The sequence below is a fragment of the Typopeltis vanoorti genome, chromosome 2, assembly GCF_054136105.1.
Source record: "Typopeltis vanoorti isolate ZY-2024b chromosome 2, IOZ_Tvanoo_1.0, whole genome shotgun sequence".
Lineage (NCBI taxonomy): Eukaryota > Metazoa > Arthropoda > Arachnida > Uropygi > Thelyphonidae > Typopeltis > Typopeltis vanoorti.
In genome coordinates, this window is record NC_143550.1 from 68,313,170 (window position 1) to 68,339,173 (window position 26,004).

Genomic DNA, 26,004 nt, shown 5'->3' on the forward strand with positions numbered 1-26,004 from the left:
TAAATTCAAACGGTTTGCTTTATATGTACCAGCAATATATAGAAGTCCAACTAAAGCCCGTATTTCATTCAGAGTTGTAAACTTGGCATCTCGTTCTCAATTGTAATTACTAGCTGAACTTTCAATGTACTTGTTCGTGTTTTCCAAAATAATCGATAAAATAGAATCGCCTATAAAATAATTCCAAATATCAAGAGGTGACTGCAAATTTTGAGTGTCGTTTTTAGGGCCAGATGATTCTTTGATTATATTGTATCTCTCAGTCCTAATACGTTTGTTAGTTTGTGGTACTGCTCTCCATAAAGTTCCGTCTTTTCCCTGATAGAATCTATCCACCAAACTCTCCGAGTTATATTCAGCTACTTCTAATGAAACCTCATCGGCTTCTTGCTCGGTTTCGCTGCCACTCATTTCTTCCACATTGTCTTCCTCCTCTGAACTAACATCATTGTCTGAAACATCTTCATCCTCGTCATTAGCGAAGCATTAATTCATCAGCTTGTAATCGTTCTTGCTCCTTCTCATAGTCACCCATTTTATTTTACCTAATGAGAATATAATTTACCATATAGCAATTATATATAAACATATATAGATATATATGTATATAAAAAATATATTTCCTGTGTAAATATATAAGCCTGTATGTAAAAATATAAATAATTTACAAGTACTTACCAATTTTAAAAATTTTGATGACTGCTTATTCTTATAACACTAAGGGTCGCATGGGATCTGTGACTATGCATCAACATAATATTCTACACTAACATATGTCCTGCCTATATATGAAGCTACATAAACGCACAACCGGATTTAACCAGCCGCTTTATAAATATCATATCACTCCTCTGGAGGGTTAAAGAAATGTGAGCTACAAACCCTGGTGAATGGGTAAAGGAGAGGAGTGATATGACAGAGATATATAAACTGGTGAACAGATTTATGGGAATAGAGGCAAGTGAAATGTTTCAATAGATGTTAGGAGGGGAGAGAGAGAACAAGAATTATTCTTATAACACTAAGGGTCGCATGGGATCTGTGACTACGCATCAACATAACATTCTACACTAACATATGTCCTGCCTATATATGAAGCTACATAAACGCACAACCGGATTTAACCAGCCACTTTAGAAATATATGCAAAAAAGCAAATGTGCGGACTCCCAGTCCACGCGTGACCTCTGGAGGGTTAAAGAAATGTGAGCTACAAACCCTGGTGAATGGGTAAAGGAGAGGAGTGATATGACAGAGATATATAAACTGGTGAACAGATTTATGGGAATAGAGGCAAGTGAAATCTTTCAATAGATGTTAGGAGGGGAGGGAGAGAACAAGAATCATCTGTGGGAAGTTCATTATGAACTCCTAGCAGGTGTGAGGGCTAAGTTTTCTTCTTGATTAGTAGAATGGTTTCAATAATGGAATGCTATGAGTTGGCATAATCAAAATAAATATAAAAACAGAGGGGGGAAACTAACATAAAAAATTTATTTAATGTAAAATTTTGCTAAGTGTTATAGGCATCTTCAGTACAGGATCATAAAACAGCAAATAAGCAATAACAGACAGTTCTAATAAGATCCACAAGAGCAAGGAATCTTTTAGATGCCCAGAAAACCTAAGGACAAGCTTCCACCCCTAGGTGTTCCAGGTGTCTGCCAAATTCCTTGCTCTTGTGGGTTATCTTATCTTGGACAAACTAGAATATCTGATTTTATTCGTCTAGAAGAACACAAGTTTTACATTAAATATCATGAGCCTGATTAGTCTAGACTTGTTGAGCATGCTATCTGCATTAAACATAGTTTATTGGAACAAGAGAAATCCTTCATAAAAGTTATATCCTCATAGAACATAGAACTGAGGATCGCTATACTGTTAAAATTAATCAACATCTTTAAAAAGAAATATTTAAACTTTATTTCATTGTCCTAATTTAAACAGATCTGATGGTCTACATCTGTCCCTAAATCTGATAATTTTTCCTAACTTTATGTATTTTTTTTTTTTTAGTTAGGAAATTATTGGCTGTATTTAGTTATTTTACATTACTTACTGAGGTGGCACTTTTTAGAATTACCTGTTATTGCTTATTTGCTGTTATATGATCCTGTACTGAAGATGCCTATGACACTAAGAAAGAGTTTTACATGAAATAAGTTTTTATGTGAGTTTTCCTCCAGTTTTATATTTATTTTGATTAGTAGAATGGACTACCAGTGAGAACAACAAGTATATAATCTGTGAACAAATTTTTAAAAATGGGGTATGATGAGTCGTGTGAATGTTGAGCAGGTATCTCAAAAAGTCCTTGGATTCTCTGAAGTTATCCAAATAATATAAATATAATAATACCCATATTTAAGATATATCTAACAGCTAATTATTTATAATAATTAGCTAAAAAAAGCCCACAATTTTTATCTAGGTAGCAACAGTCCTTGCCAACATGTCAGCAACAAGTTCATGTCGACCAGAGGTTGCTGCTTCAGGTGGTCTGGTCCTCCTCCTTTGTCTTCTTCAAGTTCGACCTTCAGTAGCTTATAGTCCAACAGAATTAGCAGCATGTGAGAGAGTGCAGCAGAAATCATCTATTGCTCTTTCAAGGTTATGTGGAGACAAAACTACTGCCAACATGGTAGCTGAAATGCAGGGTAGGTATTAAAGTAATCTGTAGAAAATAGCACCATGGGGTGGTTTAAGGATTTTTCTTATATTTAATTTTGTTCATTTATTTATTTATGTGTTTATTTTTTTACATAGTCAGAAGTCCTGCTCTAGAGACAAAACATGGAACTTTTTTGAAGCCACTTCAGGCCTTCCAATAAATGGGGCAGTTTTCTCACACCAGGTGAGAATTTCATCTCCTACCTAAATACAGTCACAAACATCCGTGCCCTCACTAGAACTCCAACCAACAGACGTGGGTTGGAGAGAGAATAAGTTAGCTACTTAGTCAAAGGGACCAACATTTTACAAAAGTGATTCAAATTCTTTTAATGTTTTTTAATCTGTCCTTGTGTTGCATAAGACAGGTATCAAAATAAAATGCAGATGTTTTGACTTGAATGATGAGTAATTTGGTAAGTAAAGACTTAGTGTTAACTTGATTTTGAAATATAAAATTGAAGACTGTTTCCCAGTTTGTAATTAGGTACCTATTAAAAAGGTACTTATTTTACTTAAATATAAACAGCCTAAATATAAATATAAGGAGCTTAAATATAAAAATTTAATAATAGTACTTATTTTAATTTTATCAGTTTGTATCAGGTTACAGTATTTTTTATTCATAATGAAATTCTTGATATGTGTTTTTAGTATAGGCTCTATGCTAAGCTGAGAAATCTGTTTAAGAATAACAATGTAAGTAGACATAGTGAGCTAAGTTAATAAATGTTTTTACATATGGATACCATGTGTAAAAACATTTATTAACATAAAATTTTTGCTCATCTTTCACAGGCATCTTCAGCATGAAAAAAAAAAAAAAACATACACACAAAACAGAGAAATTAAACATTTTAATTCACACTGTTCTATGTGAATTAAATTAATGCAACACTGATGTTTTAGTAAGGCAATGATGATCAATTAATACTACAAATCAAAATAATAATATATATATATATATGTATAAAATTAATTCATTATTAAGAAAAAAGCGAATGTGAACTATTTCTAATAAAGCAAATAAATCAATCCTTTATGGGAAATAGTTCACCTTTACCTGTTAAGATTAGAGCAGTTTAATAATACCTTGCCACTTTACAAATAAAGTTTCTCCATAAGAAATCTGCTCTTGTGCATGACTAGTTTTCTTCCAAATAATTCTGTATTTTGAGGAGATTATAGGTTCTGCAAAGCCAGATGCTCAGGTTCATGGTACTTGATGTAATTTTTATATTCTTCATGACAAACAGAAGTGATTTTCGGGAATGGCCAAAGTATGAGAAACAAGGAATTTGGAAAACATATGAAAGTCTAAAGGAGAATGCTATCTTTGGCTAACAAAAAAGAGAAAATTTTGCAGACTGCAAGAAACACTACTTGAATACTAAGTGTCTTAAGAATTCTACAAATATGTTTTGATATTCCCTTGACATAAGGGATAGTTTCTGTAATTACTAAATTAATAAGCCAGTAATTACTGGCTTATTAATTTCTTTCCAAGAGGAAGAGAAGATGGAGTCCAGTGACTATCAATTGCTTTGTGGATAAAGGATTCATTGGAACATTTAGCTATGAACACAGATTTCATGTGCTGTATTTGCTGATGTAATAATGCATCAGTAGAATGTACTGTGCATTATTACATCTGTGTATGATGAAGTTTTTAATACTGACAGATTTTTTATATGGATGATGGTGAGACTGTGCAAAAAAATATAATGATCTAAACATTAATGTATAGATCATTATATTTTTAAGTTTTGAAACTTAAGTCCTTCATGTGGTTGATGAAGAATCAGGAGATCTAAAAATTGTATTCTTGGATGGACAGTATTACTATTTGTAACAAAAGCATGGAGCTTTGATATAGAGCCAGTCCGAATAGCAGATATAACATCAGCATAACTGCAGCAAACTATAGGCCTGGGAAGAATGCTGTGTAAGAGATGCTGCTTGTAAAATTCCATAAAATAATTAACAAGTGTTGGGGAAAGAGGATTTTTCATAATGGGAAAGCCAGTGTAATCAACAACAAGTCTTAAAGGAACCACTAGCTTATGCATTTTGAGAAGACTGTAATAGGCTAGGGGAATGTCCATGGAAAGTCTTTACTTTTTTCTAAAAAGTCATCGTTCAAACAAGAGATACCATCTATATGCTGGTTAAGTCTATTGATAGTGCAGGTTTGGATGAGAGAAGGTGGTGGAGTGGTCTTGGAGCATTAAGATAAGCTTCCTGTAGTATTCTTTCTTGTCTTGTTTCACAATGAATGCCTTGCCTCTATCTACCTTAATATTGATAAGATTGGTTTGGGCTCTTAATCTTAGAAAAGGTTTAATTTGAAGTGGAGGTTTGGCTTTGAAAATAATTTACAGAGCTTGAAACCAAATCCTATTATCTCTATTGGCAGGAACATTACACAGATCTTTATCAATAGAGTGAAAAAATCAATGAATGGTATTTTATTTGAAGAAACAGTATAGTCATGCCCTTTAGAGAATAAGTAACTCCTTTTAAATCAAAAGTGAGATAGACATATTAACTACTAATTTATTGAGATAACAGTGGTTCATATTTCTGTTTTAGTCTGTCATAAATAATAACAGACATCTTTTTATAATGTGATGCTATATTTTAGTAAGGCAAAAATAGCTGATTAATAATAAAATCAAAATAAAAAATTCACTTTTTTTCCTTTGATTTTGTCATACATCTGGATATTTGACTGCTGTTCAAGAAAAAAGTTTTACAAATAAACAGAGTTCTGATCTGATGTTCTAATGGGTTATTGAAGTCCTCTTCCTCCAACTTGCTAATTATTGTATGGAACATTATGAGCAACATCTCTTCTGAGATATTCTTCATATACTTGATGAGTTTCAATAGATTGCAGTATGGTGGCTACTCTTCTAAGCATGACACCCAAACCAGTACATAGAGGTAATCTGCAGATGATTTGGTGCCTGCACATTACACCTGAATGGTGCAGCACAGGAAGCAGCTGCTGCAGTTTCAATGGCTGCCTTGATGCTTCTGTTCTAGTGGCCTCATCACCAGAGTGATCGCACCGTAATAGTATGAAAGCAACTCCGACCAGCACTGTCTGTCTTTCAATGCACACGGCACTAACGGTAATTGTTGCAGTGGCTAGACAGGATTCTGACTGAGAGGCATTCAGTCATAATCCCATGGATGGTGGCTTTGCACCACTGGTCACTTGACCAAGCACATGCACCAAGTGTCCAAACCTGTGGTTCCTCTCGTACTGAGCAGGATTACTATCGCAATGACTAGTCATCAGTAGGGTAAAACTAACCTGTAATCTTTATTAGCAGTTGGACTCTCTTGGCACACTGACTTTGTCTCGTATTAAGAACCTAAAGATGTTCAGTTCTTAATGCCCCGTGATACATGAAACTCAAGACGTTCAGTTCATGCATTTATGTATGGCTATTAGCCATACTTGCCAATGTAATATCAATACCTCTATTATTAAGATTATTGCTCGATTTTCATACTGTTGCTAATGTCAGGACAGTGCTGGCCATGGATTTGGCCAGTTGAACTTGCTGCTTTCTGTAATTATTTGCCATGCTAATATTCCATATCCTGTGTCTAACTTACATACTACCATATATACTATCTTACATGTAACATATAATTAGCCTAACCCTATAAGCTATCTCCCCCACCTAGTCCTAATAAAGGAGATTATTGTGGCGCAAGTCATTTCATGATATCTTCATTATTTGGACCAGCTGTACATCAGTGATCCATACTTTTGTTACAGAGATTAATGCTGTTCATCTAAGGATACAATACAATATTGATATAGAAGAAATCCTCCATATTACCATATTTAGATCTGCTAATTCTTCATGAACATAATGAAGGATTTCAGTTATGCAGTTTAATGTTTATCTATTAATAATATATGTTTCAATGATTCCTTTATCAACAAAGCCATTATTATAGTAAGCTGACTTCTTCCTCTCAGGAAGAAATTAATGCTATAAACCTAATACATTCATAAGTGGTGGATGAACTAAGGATTTCTCCACCCCCATTTTTATTAATTATATATATATATATATATATTTTTTTTTTGCATTTTTTCATTTATTTTTTTACATAGTTCAGAAACCCTATTCTAGAGACAAACATAAAACTTTTTCAAGCCACTTTAGGCTTCTAATAAGTGGGGGTGGTGGTCTCACACTGGGCACTGAAATTATCTCACAACTAAAGACAATCACAAACGTCCATACCCATAATGGGATTCGAACCTGCAGCCTGTTGGTTGGAGAGTGGATATGCTAACCACTCTGCCAACCAGGCTGGCATTGGAATATATCTGTAAAATTCTTAGGACCCTTAATATTTAACTAATATTTCTTTCCACTCCATAAAATTTCCTCTTTGTCATCCAAAGACAAGCATTCTCCTTTACACTTTTCTGTTGTCCCCCCCCCCACCTCAAAACCATAATTTGGAAGAAAACTAAGTCCTGTACAAGAAGAGATGAGTAGAAAGGCTTATTTAATTCACAACATAAGGCAATAATAATAATAAAAAAAAATCAATAATATATTTATTTACTTATTAGCTGATATTATATCCAGCATCTTCAAAGCACAATTTATTGTAACATGCAAACAACAACAATAATTAACAGTGGGAACAGTTTAAAATTGTAGGTGACAAAGAATTTCCAATTGGTACCAACTACTGTTGAATAGAGATAGATTTACAAGTATTAATTTAATCTTTGAATAAAATAAAATGTCTCTCCTTCCTTGATACACTAGTCACTGGCCTTTCAAATGATTCATTATCTTTTTCTATTTATAGAAAATCTACACCTACTGGAAAATATTTACACAATCACATCATTATTCAGTTCAACAGTAAATTCAAACTGTTACTATTCTATTTATTCAGGACACATCTGAAAAAATATTCAGCGTGTTTAATAAACATAAGCTCCACACTGCATTTAAATCATATATCAAACTAGCATCCCTTATCCATTCATCAAAGGACAAAGTTTATCACATCTAAGTGTATATGAAGTGTCCTGTATAATTATCATGGACAGACAGGGATATCTCTGGACATAAAAAAAAAAAAAAAAAAACCATGTTCAGCACCATGTTATGACAAGTCAGCACCAGCAGATCATGCTTTGGACACATCTTCATACAGGATTAGATAGGATAAAACCAAAGTGCTATGTAGAAGCCTCTCCAAGTAGAATTGATTCAAAAATCAGCAGCAGAAAACAATCCCCAGACCCCAATTTAAAATCAAATTGATACTTGTAAATCTCTCTCTCTTTATCAAACAATAGATGGTGCCATTAGGACTTTAGCTCTTTACTTTATCTGTTGAAATTTTAAACTGTTCCCACTGTTAACTACTGCTGCTGTTCACCTACTGTAACAAACTGTTTGTGTCCTGAAGATGCTGTGTATAAAGCAGTGAAATATCAACAACCAAGTAAATAAATATATTATTTACTTTCACATTGTCATCTTGTATTGTGAATCAAACCATTAAAAAAAACTTTTTTTTAATGGTTTGACAACAAAAAACTTAAGATGCGCAAAAGTTAATTTCTTATGGAGACACTTTACAAAGAAAGCAGTGAAGCATGATTAAACTGCTCTAATCTTAACATGTTCACACGTCTCGTGCATCTGGCAGTAGCTCACTTGACCGTGTAACATATCCCTTCTATTTTGGGTGAATGGGCATGTTTTTACACATACATACAAAGTTATTTTTTATAGTTAGTTACTTTCTGCAAAACAAACTATTCCTATTGTCATAAATTCTTGCATATATAACCAGCATTTATAGGATGTTGAAAGTTTATTTTCCACTTGGTTAGACTATAATAAATTTAGTTTAATCCTTTATCCAAGTGTTATCAAAGAAAGTTTGTGCCGGAAGATACTTCAAGCCTGAGGCAACTCGTAGCAAAGGTGGACCAAGCTCTCATCACTCCTGTCAGTATCTCCCATAATGCAAAGCACATTTCCTTGCGGATATGTATAATGCTATGCATTAAGGGAAGGGCCACTACCCATACCGGTTTCGACCTTTATTGAGGTATCATCAGTGGGAGCAAGGCCCAGAAGTGGAGATACCAAGGCAGGAGCAATGGAGAGGTCATCTTTACTTATATGAGTTGCCAAAAGGTGTACCACCTTATTATTAAATTACTCTTGATTCAGAGAAAGATGTTGAAAGTTTATCTTCCACTTGGTTAGACTATAATAAATTTAGTTTAATCCTTTATCCAAATGTTAGCAAACAAAGTTTGCACCTGAAGATACTTCAAGACTGAGGTAACTCGTAGCAAAGGTTAATCTTTTATCCAAGTGTTAGCAAACAAAGTTTGCGCCTGAAGATACTTCAAGATTGAGGCAACTCATAGCAAAACCTTTGCTGCGAGTTGCCTCAGTCTTGAAGTATCTTCAGGCGCAAACTTTGTTTACTAACACTTGGATAAAGGATTAAACTAAATTTATTATAGTCTAACCAAGTGGAAGATAAACTTTCAACATCTTTTTCTAAATCCAGAGTAATTTAATAATAAGGTGGTACACCTTTTGGCAACTCATATAAGTAAAGATGACCTCTCCATTGCTTCTGCCTTGGTATCTCCACTTCTGGTCCTGGCTCCCACTGATGAGACCTCAATAAATGTCGAAACCGGTCTGGGTAGTGGCCCTTCCCTTAATGCATAGCATTATACATATCAGCAAGGAAATGTGCTTTGCATTATGGAAGATACTGATACAGGAGCATCAGTATCTTGGTCCACTTTGCTATGAGTTGCCTCAGTCTTGAAGTAGCTTCAGGTGCAAACTTTATTTGATAACACTTAGATAAAGGATTAAACTAAATTTATTATTGCATTTATAGGATGTGACATGTAACTCATTCTCTAGCACAATAATTTCAAAAGGACAGAAAAGATAAAAGAGGAGGTGGGGCATTACTGATGATCTCAGAACTGTGCTCCCTCAATGTGAAACTTGAATAAAGCAGTAGTTATAATGGCTTTGAGTTCATTTGGGGTGAGGTTGAGGCAAGCATGAATTAAAAGAACTTGTTTTGTCCATCTTTCATCTGCAGATCTACTAATATGGCCAGGCCACATCTATTTACATGTTTTTCAATACTACACAATATCCTCTACTCCAGTCATATATCTAATTCTATTATTTCTGATTCTCTCCTTTTTTATGTAGATTATTCTTCTCTCCAAGATTCTTTGGGTTACTTGTAATCAGTCTTCCTATTTTTAAGTTGTCCATCTTACTCCCACAGGTAACCAATTGAATAATGCAATAAAGCCAAAGCATTTGTTTCCTAATTTCATTTTAATTATGTCAATCGTTAAACTTTTTTTTCCAGCTTTTTCTATCAATATCATTTAGCATTTTCTAGACTTCTTCATATTTGGCTATCAGAACAATATCATTATTATGATAGTTCTTCCATGATATTAAATCCATAGTTTTCTCATGATGCATTCCTAAAGACTAATTCTACTATGGAAGAAAGCAATTTAGATGAAACTGGATTTGCTTGTTTTACTCTTCTCTCTCATCATCATCATCATCAATTTCCTGATATGCACCCTCAAAAGATTTTGAGGCTATTATGACAGCACTACATGATTAAGTTTACATTATTATTAATCTCCTATCAACAATTTTCTCCTAAATTAGTCTATTACTTGTCAGCACTCCAATATTGCCATATCTAACATTTCATGCTTCAAAAGCACTTCTGACTGAATCAATCCACCCAGACCTTGGTCTTCCTATGGGTCTTTTTCCTGCCATCTTCACATCAAAAACCTGTTTTGCTAACCTTTCCTCACCCACTCTATTTAAGTGACCATACCACCTTAAGATTAGCCTTGCTCACCCATTCTTGAGTGATAACAATATCAAGTTTCTTCCTGATATTTTCATTTTTAATATGATTCTACAACTGATGCCATCTGTTCAGGCTCCTAATTTTCCCTCAGAATTCATATTTTTGGTATCTAATCTTTGATAAAGTGCTTTATATTTAACCCAACTCTCTGATCCATAACTTAAAACTGGTTTGAACACTTTCTTGTATACTGTTAGTTTAGTGTTTTGGCTAATTTCTCTCTTATTCCATATAAATCTATTGAGCTGGCTCCCCACCACCACCAGCTTTACTTATTCTGTTGTCTATTTCCATATTTAACTTACCATCTTCACTAAAACTGTGCTTAAATAGCTGAAATATTGTACTTGTTCTATAGACTCTTCATTCAAAATGCAGCTGAAGTTTTCTATTTTCCTGCCTATATTTTCATAGTTTTAGTCTTTTTATTGTTGATTTTTATGCCAAATTTATCACAGCTGTTATTCAATTTAGTTAGGGAATACTGGAGACTTGTACTGGATGTGTTCAGAAGTACATCATCTGCATAAAGCAAAGAGCTAAGTTTGCCTCCAATCCTAATGCCACTTTCTTTCATAATGTGATCCATATGGATGATGGATAAGTGGAAATAATGTGCATCCTTGTCTTACCCCTGATTTAACATTTAAACCATCTTACTGTATTTTCTTCAATTCTACCTGCTAACTTACAACTATGTATTTCTTATAGACTATGTATTTCTCTGTATAATGTTCCCTTTACTCTAATTGTAGTGTTTTGAAAATCTTTTCTCTAGGTACCTTGTCATATGCTTTTTCGTGATATACAGAACTTAAGTACAGATACTTGTCATATTCCTATGATTTCTCAACAATTTGTAATAAAGTGAAAATCTGATCCTGACAACTTGCATTTTGTCTGAACCCAGCTTGTTCTTCCACAATCTCTTTTCAAGTATGCTTGCATAAATCTTACCTAAAACATTTAGTACAGAAATTCCTCTGTAATTCTCACATTCAGCTTTACTCTCTATGTATGGGAACTATTAAAGCTCTACTCTAATACATTTGAAATTCAACCTTCTGACCAGGGCCTCTGAATTATGCAGAACTTTCATACCTCCATACTTAAGCATTTCTGGTTGAATATCATCTACTCCAGCTGCTTTTTCACATTTCAAGTTTTTGATGGCTTTTTCTACCTTCCACTTTCTTGATATTCTTACCGAAATCTTCCCATTAACTTTTGAAATATTGATAGGTACTCCTCTTTGCATTCCTCATGAAAACATTCTAGTATGGTTTTGTTTGTCTTTCAAAGTAATTACTCCAGATATCTAGGATATACTCGTTTTCATGTTACCTTTATTATTTTTGATTCCTTTTACAGCACTCTTTTCGAAGTTTCTAAGCTTTTTCAGTAACCTCCGGAACATTTTTCCACCTTCTTGATATTTACCTTCTATATTCTTACCGAAATCTTCCCATGAAGTTTTGTTTTTCACACACAGCTCTTATATTTTTCTCTGTATTCTTTTAGAACATCTATCGACTTATTTGCTAGGAACTTTCGGTATGCATTCTTCTTTTCCAGAACTGCTTCTCTAACTTCTTGTGTCCTTTTTTTTTCTATTCTTGCAGACAACTTCACCACATGTCTCCTTAACTGAATCAATCAATGTTTTCTTCAGAGTTTGTCAATGAGATTCCAAGATTGGTTTTTTGTTTCTGATAGAAACAAGTGGTTCATTCTTTCTTCAAGAATTTGTATGGTTGAGTCTACAGTTCACCTGTAAAAGCTGCTCAACTTGAATTATTTTTAAAACTTTTTTACACACACTGTTCTTTTCAATGTGCTATTCAGTTTTATCCTATTATAACTAAGTGATGCTCACTTCCAATTTCAAATTTTCTGCACACTCTTATATAATGAAACAACATGCAGATATTAACAATAACATACTCAACAAGGTTTTTCTTATTTCTTGTCTTCTCTTCTATGTAAACTTGTGCAGATTTTTATGTTGGAACATGGTGTTAATAATGACTAGTCCATATTCTGAGCAGAAATTCAACAGATACCATTATTATCAGCCTTGCCCTTTTCTCTAAATTTTCTCAATACATTTCTATGACTGGTGGGAATTCATTTCCTACTTTGCTGTTCAGATGTCCAACAAGTACCACTTTTTCCATTTTTTTTGTCAGCTGCCTGCTCTAGTGACTCGAAAAATTCCTCTACTTCTTTAGGAGAAGTAGAGTTAAATGTTGATGCTATCACTACTTCTTCCTTTCCTTGATCATTATTGCTCAAATATAGCATCTTATACTTTAGTAAGAGCTTACCTGTTTTTGTCTTCTTTGTTTAAGTGATTCCAATTATGTCCATGTGGTATTTTTCCAGTTCTTCTGCAACCTCAATTTCATCTCTATTAGTACTTATATATTGATGGAGGCTTTCTTCTTCTAGAAGCTGAACTTGAGTCTGTTCTACTAGCTGACTTATCATTGCTCACCATGGTTCCCTAACAAAAACAGCTTCACACCTCTACAGAAACTCTGCTCCTTACTGAGCAGATCTAAACCTGGTGTCTACCAAATGTGGTGCAGTGATAAGCCATACTTTGGCAAGACAGAGAAATCCATTGAGCTATGCACTGAGGGCCATAAGTTACAGGAGAACGCAAGCTAGTGTTCCGTCTAGCCATGTTCTGTTTTCTGCAAATTCTAATGAAGAGAAACCCATCCAGTGCTATGGGACAAGTCTACTAATATTTTCTGTTGTTCCGATGAATTAGAGAGAAGAATAGTAGAATCTAAAGAAATCATCCTCACTCCTATACATCTCAATAACAACCTAAGTTATAACCTGTCTGACTGTCACTGTGCCGACAGTTAGATGTACAATGTACATCGATATTGTATGCCACATGATATTGGTGTACACGAGATTGTGAACGCATGCGTATGCCCAACAATGAAGTCAGAGAAAGAATGTTGTTAAATACACAAATGGTAAGGCATTAACATTGAAATGCATATGCTAGCCTTTTCTGTACTGTTTACTTATTTCCTTTATGGTTTTTATTGGTTGTTTCTTTTATTTTTTTTGCATCTGAAGAAGAAGTCTGTTAAAGATGAAATGAGTCATGCCATTCAAATTTGTTTTATTTCTTATCTCGGTTTCCCAGTCATTTAATCCTAAAAAACATGTACCTCAACCAAGTAAATCAGTCTTCTAACACACACACACACATATATATATATATATATATATACACACACACACACAAGTGTACCCCAGTCATACAACAAGATAAGTTCCAGACTACCATTTTTGTATAATGAATCATTACATTTTTTTTAAACTTGTAGATGCATATAATGGTTTAATAATAAGCAGTCATACATATGCATAATAACTGGTGTAAATAAAGCATTTATTTATGTCAGTTACTCAAATGAAGAATTCCTTAACTTAAACATTAATCAAAGGTAAATACGTATACAGACTCCTGGTCAGTGCTTGTCTTTTAAATAGTGCAAATTAAGGAAAATCTGATGCTGAAGGTTATATTCTCATGTGTGCTCTGGTAAATTCTGAAACTTTTTTTCTATATTTCTATTTATGGCTAGGTCCATAATATCCTCCATTTTAATATGCCATTCTTCATCATTCCATAGTCCACAAAGGACTATAGAGTAGATATTAATATTAAGAAATATTCCTTACAGAAATCTTCCACGCAGTCCTTGATTGACAGTGTTTCCAGCTGTGTAAGTGAAGCACCTATCCAATTTCTTTATATAATTTATATCCAGTTTTTCTAGGTCTGCCTCTTTTTTAACTTCCTGGAATAAGTCCTTAAAGAACTTTGGTAGGCCATTTAATCTGCTGATATGACCAAACCATATATAAGTTGTTTTCTTTGAATCTTGATTATGATGTTATCTCTTGGACTGGCAAAAGAATTGGATTCTTTATCTTACTTCAAAATTTGCAATGTGATCAGGGTATGTATCTTTAGGAGTTGTCTATAGCACTTCATTTCAAGTACCAGCAACCTCTCTTCATCTTCCTTTAAGAAGGTCCATGTTTCGCTTCCATATAGAAGTTATTGAATTAACTAGTGTGTCAATAAGGGATAATGTTTGCAATTGTAAGCTTATTTGTCGATAGTGGTTTTAGTTTTGGAGTGCTGTTGTTGCTTTTATGATTTTTGTTCTGATATACTGTCTTGATCTTCCATCTTTATTAACGATATTGCCTAGATATTTAAACTAATCATCATCTTCTATAGTGTATTTTCAAGTAGGAATTTTTCAGTTTCTGCTACAGCACTTCCTTCTTGGTCAGAAGCACAGATATTTGTCATTGTTTTTTGGATACTGATGGTTAAGCCATATTTTTTAAGAGTATTAAGCTAATTTTGTGGTGATGTCTTGAAGATATAATTTGTTTTACACTAGGAGATCAATATCATCAGAAAACTTTAGATGGTTTATTCTTCTTCCTCTTACTTCACTCAATTATTACAGTTCTTCATTAACAACATATGATATTGGCATTTTCTATATCAGGGCATCTCTAAAAATAACTACAACTTGAAAGAAATATAATTTTTTTGTGCTGCTTTCAAATTTCATAAGAAGCTAGCTGCCCCTGTCAACTCCCTCTCTCTCAGTTCAGGTGTTCTTGCAACTTTTATTACAAAAAAGTTTATAATTGCATATAAACTTGTATTAGCTTATATGCAATTATAAACCTTTTATATATATATATATATATATATATATATATATATCCAGCATTGCAAGTTGCCATTTTTTAAGACCTGTTATTTTCTCTATTACAACTTGAATTGTTTTCACCACTAATTATTAGTACTAGTATTATTGACAAAATTTTTGTGCTCTGAAAATGCTGATTTGAAACCCTGAAAAATATCACCTACTTAATCTTATTTCTCTTTTAGTGTTACATCAAATGTAAGGTGCCTAAGACTGTATATATTCATTGAAATTTTTTAAGACATTAATAAGAGAAAAATTTAAAGGAAGCACCTGCAGCTATTATGAATAGTTTAATCCTAATGATTTTGCTCACATCTTTAAGAGTTAGTTATTCCTCCTATATATATATATATATATATATATATATATATATATACATAAGTAATGTGTGAACCCTACTGAGTTAGAATCAGCCCAATGTCATTCTTTTAAGCAGGTTTTCTGTGTGCAGTATTTACTATGTCCATTAACTACGTGAGAGTATATTATTTTGGATTGAAACTTTCCTTGTGAAGAATTAATGAAGCATTTCTTACTGCCATATTTTATTTATGTTAAATCTTTTGATTCATATTCCATCCCCCCCTCCCCTCCAATTAAACAGTGCTTAAATTCAGATGTCACATCAGGCTTTTAATGCTGTAGTAATATAATGTGTTCGTTGTTCTTATTTTTAAAAGTTTTTCTTATCACAGCACCAAATAGCATTTGGGGAAGTAATATATCTTATGTGATCAGGGAAAGCAAATGTATGCATGTATATAATCTCTTCCAGGCATACATCGTCTAGTCAAATTGTGTAAAGAAGTGAAAGAACGAAACAACAGTGATGCAGTTCTTGTTGCCTGCTTGGTAAGTCTCTTTATAAAATACTTCAATTAAATATTCATAATTTTTAAAGTACAGTGGAACCTTGGTTGTTGAACGACTCTCATTTCGAACAAATCAGTTCCTGAACATATTTTTCGAACAGAATCTTGGTTCCTGAACAGGCAAACTGGCAACCACGTGCTCTGCAGGCTGAGATTACAGTGGGAGAGCGTCAGTTACTCTGTACCCTCGCCTCAGTGCAGACACCTGCTTGAATTTGCAGCGCCTTTTCTTGATTTTCTTTGTGTTTTATTGTTTCTTTATAAATTATTATTAAATAAGCTACCATGGGACTGAAGGATAGTGATAGCAGCAAAGTGAAAAGAAAAGTTGTTAGAACCATGACAGAGGTGAAAAAAGAAATCATATCCAACCATGAAAATGGCATTCGTGTCTTGGATCTTGCTATACAGTTCAATATGGTAAAATCAACGATCTGTACAATACTCAAAAATAAAGAGGTGATCAATTTTCATTTATATTTTATCTATTTATTGTGTTTATTCTCTTTGTGTAAGATTTTATGCATTTTCATTGTTTTTGTATACTATTTTATGGATGAAGTACAGTTATAAAGGTTTCAATAAGCAATCATCTGGGGTTCGGGAACAGATCAATACATTAATTCTTATGGGAAAATGGTTTCAGTTTTCAAACAAATCGGTTTCCGAACAGCCTTTAGAAATGAATTATGTTCGACAACTGAGGTTCCACTGTATTTCAGAGAAATTACAATTTGTATATAAATGAATAACTTTAATGGCATAAATATAAATTAACATAACTGTGTTATCCAGTAGATCATAGAACATTAGTTTCAGTAACTGTGAAAGAAATATTTCTCCATTATTTTGCATAAGTACTATTCTTCCCAATATTTTATATTTTTCACAACTTTTGAACAGATGCTCATTCAGTGGATTTTCTAAGTTCTTTGATTTTGAACTTTATTTTTAAGATTAACAGGTACACACAAGGACATCATTGCATGATCTCTATTGGTAAAATTTAGATATCATGCGCATGTTTGTATATATCATGAACATACAAGGTATATCATCCTCTTGTACTAACATGAACTAAACTTCAAAATTTTCAAGTAATGTTAGATTTAAAGACATAAGAAGCCAGGGTACTTCAAGTATTGTGCTTTTGTCCAGTAGTACTTCAAGTACATGTTTAGAGAGAATGTTATATTTCTCTGTAAGCAAAGAAACAAGCTAGTGAAAATAATAAAATGAAGTTATGTTATTATAATATATTCCTGCAGTTGCATATCACACATATACAACATAATGGAAAGGAATTTTTAGGTATAAATTCTGAAATCAGTTAAACACTAAGGAGACTCCAGTACATGAACCTATGTGCACCTTTCAGTATTATTTACCTGGTAAAGTGTTACACAGAAATTCCGTTATCTGTATATATTGTAATTCATGCAATTTAAAATTTTTAAGAATGCATCAAAAAAGAGAATAAACAGGATTTGAAGTTTGTGAAACTCTATGTGTAGGTATATAATCAAATGAAAATAAACTGCAACTGTGATTAGTCTCTAAGTCACTATCTTATTAAGCAATACTTTTTGCCAATTGAGCATTCTCTGTTCATGCCAGTTTAAATCGTTATTCCAATTTGATTGATAAAATTATATTTTCTGTGATTTTCTATAAACTAAAATGTCTAAATCTATTAAGTGCACAACTCCCAAGATAAAAGATTACACTTGATGTGAAATACAATGTAATATGACAGAGGAAGATGAAATAAATGAGGAAAAGAAGCAGGTTCAGTGTGTTTGCATTTAGATCTGAAAAGAGATGAATGAGCAGATGCTGCTGATTTTTATCAGATGCAAAGAAAGGATAATTTCCAGCTCAATGGAGCAGTGATCATCAGAGTACCTTTAGAAAGGACACAGAGCTAAAACTGCATCTGTGAGAATAGTGGCTGAAGCAAGTCAATTAGGAAGGGATCACTATCAAGAGTTCTTAGAGATGTTCTGGATGCACTACTCCCAAAACATGTGAACAGTATTCTAAGGATGGGAATATTTGAGATTGATACAGAGAAAAAGAATGTCCATTTTTTTTTTTTTTTTAAGGTTGAGCAAGAGAGAGAGATTGGAAGTAAATGTCAGTTCAGGGAGTGAAAATTGATCCTCTATGATGATTTGTGTGTTACTAAGGGTAAGGATAGGTGGACACTAAGATTTTGCGAGAAAAAATATTAAAGATGGCATCTGGTGGTAATATTGAATGTTACCAGGTTATCCTGGCTCCAATGATGAATGATATGGAGATTGGTCTTTAAGGCACTGATTGCAGATCATCCTCAAGCTTGGTCTGAGCACCACATGGTTTGTTAAATGATACCATCAGCTAAGCTGTGAATATGATTAGTGGATCATTTATGTATGGGAGAAAGGTAATAGGCATTGGTGGAGAAGCACAGTGAGAGACAGCCATTCACCATGACACAGAGGGTTGCAAGAGACTAAAGGATGGCAGTTTCTTGCATCAAAGCCTCCTTAATGCATCGGGGCTTCAATCCAATACTCTGGAAATGTCAAGAGCAATAATACTACATACATTTTTAGTCATTTGAGGGTAAATATATGAATATAGTGATTTTATGGGCTGCAACTAGATAAGCTGAATTTTTTACTTATTGTATTTTGATATCAAGTTTAAGTTGCATTTCAATGTGTACTAGTTGGGATTGATGGCATTGTTCAGTTTTTAATTTCTATGTATCCTTTAGTCAATTGATATGAGATAAAATGGCAATTGGAGTGAAGTTATGTGGATCAGTGTAAAAGACAAATAAAATGGGTGGTGTGGATTTTTCCAGGATGATACACTGTCATGAATGCATGGAGAGATGTGAGGATGTACATGTACAGAGGTTAGCAAATATGGGTGTGCAGGAAGTACACCAATACTAATGGATTATGAGGCTTCCTTGAATCAGAGTAGAGAATGTAGAGTAAGTGATGCTGAACAAAGGGTAAAAGGCAGGGCAGAGTGTAAGTTGCATTTTGTTGTCTCTCTCTCATATCATCACTGATAATATGAGAGAGACAAAGGCTATGACTGAAAGTAAAGTAAGCAAGACTGATGGCAAAAAATGAGAACTGTGGATGGAAGAGCAAGGAAGAATAAAATGAAAGTTAGTCAAGTGATGAATGATTTGAGAATGGTGTTGTATTACTTACTTAATCCTCTTCACTCCACCTGGGAGCATAGGTCTTCCACCACCATTTTCCACCAGACTCTGTTTTTTGCTTCTGCGTTTATTTGGTTCCAGGTTTTATTAATATTTGTTATTTCTTTCAGTATTGTTCTTTTCTATGTTTCTCTTGGCCTTCCTAGTCTTCTTTTATCTTGTGGGTTCCAATCTAGAGCCTGTTTTACTATTATTTTATCTTCTTTCCTCAACACATGCCCCAACCATCTCCATTTCCTTTCACGTATATGTTGCAACATGGGCTTCTGGTTTGTTCTCTGCCATAGTTCTTCGCTTGATATTTGTTTTGGCCAATATATTCCCAGTATCATTCTTAAACACTTGTTTAGTTAGACCTGGGCACTGTTAACTATCTTTTTGTTTAACATCCAAGTTTCTGATCCATACATTGGTATTGCCTTCATTTGAGTTAAATATTCTCATTTTAGTTTTTATAGACAAATTCTTGTTTTTCCAAATATTTCTAAGTTGGTTGAAAGTTGAATAAGCCAGCTGTTTCCTTCTATTTATATCTTCAGTAGTTCCTCCTTTTATTGATACTATTGAATCAAGGTATGTGAATTGTTCTACTTCTTTAAGCGGTATTTCTTCTATTGTTATTTTGCTTTGCATTTATTTTCATCAACATTGTTTTATTTTTATTTATCCTAAGACCAACTTTTTTGGCTGTTTCTACAAGTGTTGTTGTTTTTTGTTCTATATGTTGGTGCTTCTGTGAAAGTAAGCAGAAATCATCTGCAAAATCTAGATCATGGAGTTGGTTTTGAAGTAACCATTGTAATCCTGTATTTCCATGAGATACTTTTCTCATCACCCAGTCTACGACAATTAAAAACATAGAAGGGGAGAGTATACAACCTTGCCTTACTCCTATCTTTGTTTTAAATGGTTCTGAGAGGGAGAAAGGTAATTTTAAAGTAATACATTTCTATGTATTACTTTAATTTCAAAATCTTCATACATTTTTTAAATTATTCTTATTATTTTTTCTGGGAGTCCATAATTTCTAAGTAATTTCCATAGGGAAGATCTGTTTATACTGTCGAAAGCTTGTTCAAAATCGATAAAATTTAAATATAAGCTTGCCTGCCATTCCAATGGCTGTTCTATGATAATTCGTAAAGTAGCAATGTGGTCGGTGCATGATCTATTGGCTCTAAATCCTGCCTGTTCTGTCTTAGTTGTTTTTCTATTTCTATTTTGATCCTTGCTAGTATTTTACTTATAACACTCAGCAATGTTATACCTCTCCAATTTTTGCATTCAGATAGGTTCCCTTTTTTGGGTAATTTAACCAGTAATCCAGTATTCCATTCCTTAGGCCACTCTTCTTTCTGCCATATCTCATTTAGTAAAGGATATACTATTTCTGCTATAAGTTTTGGATTTGCTTTTAGTATATCACCTGGTATGTTATCTGCTCCTGGTGCTTTACCTGTTTTGATCTGAGTTATCGCTTTTGTAATTTATATTTTTGTTATTTCAATCAAATTTATATCTAATGATGCATTTTGTTCATTTAATTCTAGGCTCTGGTCACCATCAGCCATTTCTTGAAATTTCTCTGAGAAGAATTCCACCCATCTATTGATCTGTTCTTTTTCGTTTAATAATAGTTTTCCTTCTTTATTGTATATAGGAACTATCCATTTGTTTCTTTTTCCACTTAATTTCCTTGTAACATCATACAGCTTTCTAGTATCATTTATATATGCATCCTCCTCTGCCTCTTGTGCTAGATTCTCTATGTATTTTATTTTATCATTTCTTGCACTTCTTTTTATTTCTTTGTTAATTGTTCTATATCTTTCTGCTTGTTCTTGTTCAGCATTTTCACCAATCTGTAACAGTTTCTCTTTTATTCTCTCTCTCTCCTCTATTTTTAATTTCATGTTTTCTGATATCCATTCATTGTCTGTATTAATTCGAAATCCCAATATCTTTTCTGATGTGCTTATTAGTATGTCTTTAATCTTCGTTCATTTTCCCTCTATGTTATCTCCTCTTTTTTCAAGTTTATCCCATTTATCCTGTAGAGTTATAAATTTATTTCTAATCTCTTTGTTTTTGAGTTTTTCAATTCTAAACCTCTTCCTATTGTGCACTGTTTGTTTATTTTTAAATATTTTTACTTTCATGGTAGCTGTTAGGAGAAAGTGATCTGAATATGCTTTGGCTCCTCTTTTAACTCTGACATCCAGGAGCGATTTCCTCCAATTCCTTGATATAAGTACATGGTCTATTTGGTTCTTTGTCTTTCTATCTGGTGCTATCCATGTCCACTTGTGTATTTTTTTATGTTGGAAGAGACTCCCTCCTATTACAAGCTGATTGAACATAAAAAGTCTATAAGTAACTCTCCATGTTCATTTATTTCTCCTTCTGCATACTTTCCCATAACAGTTTCTTTATTAGTATTATCATTTCCAACCTTAGCATTAAAGTCTCCAATTATAAGTTGCATATCTTTTTTATTTGTTGTTTCTATACTTCTCTGTACCATGTTATAAAAATTATCCTTTTCTTCCTGGATCACATCATTTATTGGTGCATATATAGCAGTTATTGTGATGTTCTGCTTGCCGGCTTTAAATCTAGCGCTTAGTATTCTTTCGGATATTGGGTTCCACTCCATTAGTGCACCATGAGCTTTCTTTGTCATCATTAGTGCAACTCCCTTTTGTGGTCATTCATATTTTGGTTCCCAGAGTAGATTAAGTAGTAACCAGAGTTTAATTTGATTTTTCCAGTTCCTATCCATCTCGTTTCGCTTAATCCCATTATTTCTAGAACTCTCAAGATTTGGTCGAACATGGTTCTAACATTCCAACATCCCAGTCTATGCTTGTCTTTTGGTAAGGTGTCTGTTACTTTCTTTAGCACCTCTGCTTCCCCAGAAGGGCTTTCACAGAGGTGCCTTGTGTTCGTGTTCTATTTTCTTCATCCAGTATCACATTTCGGAAGGTTTCAGTTTGCATAGCAAAGATTTTTTTTTTGAGACTGGGTTGCTAGCCCTGCGCTCAACCCTCCCCATTTATCCGGGCTTGGGACCGGCATGTCAAGTTTTCACTAAGCATGGCTCGGTTGGTGTTGTATAGGGAGTCAGTTATTTGAGGTGTGGTGAATGAAAGTATGCAATTTGTTTTCCAGGATGGAGAATGATTAGAGTGATTGAGTAGTGGAATATCAGGAGGTTGTTGAGGAGAGGAAGATAACAATGTGGTAAGTAAGGTAATCAAGTATGTTTCCCAAGTATGACAGTGATAAGCCAATATGACAAACAATGATTATGAATGGAATGTTAGCAGAGCTGTGTGCATAGAAAAGAGTGCAGTTTATGAATATGTGAGATGAATTTGAGGGACATATGGAATTGTATAAGAGAGGGATGAAAACTGCATTTTGATTTTGGTGAGACTCTTGCTGGAAAGAAGAGTGATGACAGATGATGTAGTATCAGTGGGGAAAAGAAGATCAGAGGAAGTAAGAAGTGATGCAGAAGAACACTTGAGTAGGACAGAGGAAGTGAGTAGTGTGAGTGAGAGAAATGGGGGAGAGTCAGGATGGACAGGGAGACACTTCATGAGAAAGGTGATTGCTGGCAGTAGCAGTGAACATGTGTATGTGAGCAGACAACAAAGGAATGGAATAGCTGTTGATGCAAGTGAAAGAAAATTTGAATCCAGAGAAAATTATGGGTTGGTATGATAGCGAAGATTGTCCAAGGGCAGGAATGCAAGAGCAATATCTGAGAAGTAGTGTCTATAGGACTTCTTATAGCCCCAGAAGTGATTGTGTTTGTTTATAAATTCTAGTAGTATCAGAAATAATGGGAATGAAGTTGTTTCACCGATTGAATACACTTGCCAAAAGATTCAAGAAGACCAAGGGCAGGAAGTGAAGGAGTGTGATGTTGATAGCAGAAGAGATGCAAGGGACATGGAGAGGATGAAATATCTGGTTTGATGTTGCTATAAACTTGGAAATGCAGAGGACAGTTCATTATATTTTTTATATTCAAGAAATGCAAATAAGAAAATGGTATCATCATAATGTATGATAAATCCTCTCCAAATGATAAGAGTGGACATGAGGATCACTGGGTGGGAGATTGCTACAGGAGGACTTCTAAGTAAAAGAAAAAAAAAAAGATATATGTGCAAAGTTCAAGAAAAGCTTGCACAATCATGGAATGAGGAACTGGGTGGGAAGGGGATCAATGCTGCTTGGACATTATTCAAGAAGTATTTAACAGAAGCAGTGTATGAATGTATTAATGGTCAGGAGGTTAAATAAGGTGGGCGTGAAATGGATGAAGAGTTTAAACATGCAGTCTGGAAGAAGACATTAGAGAGATAAGTTTTTTTTTTTTTTGATTCGACAAATAAATGTTTAAATTATGTACCCCCTAAGGGGTATTCCAGGTTCCAGGATGGAACACTCCTAAGGGGTGTTCCCACCTGAACACCCCTTGGGGGTTCATATGAGGAAATCGAAGATGATTCAATTAATATATTTTTGTGTCTACATGTACATCTCATGACAATACTACACAATTAGTGTGTTATTATTAGCTTTCAATAATTTTTTCAAATTAATCTTACATTTTGATCTTCTAAGGCAGCACTTCCCAAACTGTGGGCGGCAGCCCCCTTGGGGGACGTAAGTTTTGTTGAGGGGGGCCATGAAATAATGAAAACAAATTGAAAATGTTTTAAGACTAAGTAGATTTTTTATCTTAAAAGAAACGTATTTAATTTTTATTATTTCTTTTTTGTTATTTTTTATATTTTAATGGGGAAAAAAAAATCACACATTGGTGCGGGTTCACAAATTTTGCTTCCTGCATATTTTGGCACTTAATGAATATTAGTAAATATATGCTTATTCATATAAGTTTCATTTCAAAGCAGAAATCTAAGAATTGCAGTTTCAAATATTTTACTTGATATTGACTTTTTATGTAACAGCATTGAAACACATCCATCACATTAAATTGTTATTAAACTTCTTTTATGTTTTTAATTCTTTATTACTAATCATTTTACATTTCATGTGCTCGTACTGCAAATGTACAATAACAATATATCTATATATATAAAAATATGAGATAATGTGCCATGTCAAATGTGTATGTAAGATGCTAAAAATGTAATATTTGCATGTGATTTTTGCAATAGTCGCTGTGTATGTTTTGTATTGAATATAAATACAATAAATACTATACGAATATATGTCTATATTACTATTTTTTTTTTTGAGGGGGGCCGTGGAATATTTTAAATTTTCCAAAGGGGGCCCTGAATCCAGAAGTTTGGGAAGCACTGTTCTATGGTACCATAATTGCACCAGTTCATCTAGCCATCCTAGCATTAAGCACTTTCCTCTCATATCCTATTTAGTAACAATACTACCTTAGATTATTAGATTAATTCTTCCAACATCATTAGCACTCAAGAATGTGTGAAAAGAGCTAATCTAATAATCTGAAGTAGTATGGTTCATTTTTTAAAAATGATTGTCATCTATTTAACCCCAAAATTTTCCTTTAGTGTTAATTAGTTCCTAGGTTAGTGTTTTTGAACTAATTTCCATTTTTATTTCATATAACTTTATTCAACTGGCTCCTCCACAACATTACCTTTGTTTAACTCTATGTACATATTTAATTTACTATCTTTACTAAAAATTGTGCCTTAGAGTTGAAATGCTTTACTTCTTCTGTAAGTTCTGCATTGAAAATGCAACAGACATTCCTAGTTAGTTTGTCTTTTATTGCTGATTTTTCATACCATTACAGCAGTTATTTAATCAGTTTTGAAGATTGGTACTGAATTTTTTTTTTTATGTGGCTCCCACCCACAAAAGGTTTTTGTAAATCTATATTACATTCATAGTATGGGTGGGCTAAGGAATTTTTCCCTAAAATTAATATAATTTTAATATTTTTTAAATGATTATTATTGTTTTATATAGTCTGAAAACCCCTCCAGAGACCAAACTTTGAACTTTTTTTCAGGCCACTTCAGGCCTTCAATAAGCAAGAAAGTGGTCTGGGTGACGAAATTCATCTTCTGCCTAAAGAAAATTACATGCATCCATGCCAGGATTCAAACCTGCAACGTGTTGTTTGGAGAGCAGATAATGCTGACCACTCAACCAACCACAATTATAAAATTATTTGCATAAAGAGCTGATTTTAATTAGCTCAATTCTACTTTCCTTCATAATGTGATCCATGTGTTGAGTAACAGAAAACATAGTATCCATGCTTGCCATATGCCTGATTTTACATAAAATCTTCCCATGAATTTGTAAGTCACACAAGCTATAAAGATAAAGCAATGTCTTATTTACATCTTACAATTCTAGCACTTTTTTTAAAAAACTTTTCAATGCTAGAATCTTTGTTTCATAATAAATTATTAAGTATTATAAAATAATGTATTTTCATTGTATTTGGGCTCTG

General features: G+C 33.5%; 1 protein-coding gene across 1 annotated transcript in view; it reads left to right on the forward strand.

Annotated features, from left to right (window-relative positions):
- insc (spindle orientation adaptor protein inscuteable) overlaps positions 1-26,004 on the forward strand; it is a 153,014-nt gene that overhangs the window by 126,349 nt on the left and 661 nt on the right. Inside the window, exons 11-12 of the mRNA XM_090411722.1 lie at positions 2,435-2,660; positions 16,189-16,265. Of these exons, the coding sequence (XP_090267848.1) occupies positions 2,435-2,660; positions 16,189-16,265 (303 nt within the window). The remainder of the gene's footprint in view (positions 1-2,434; positions 2,661-16,188; positions 16,266-26,004) is intronic.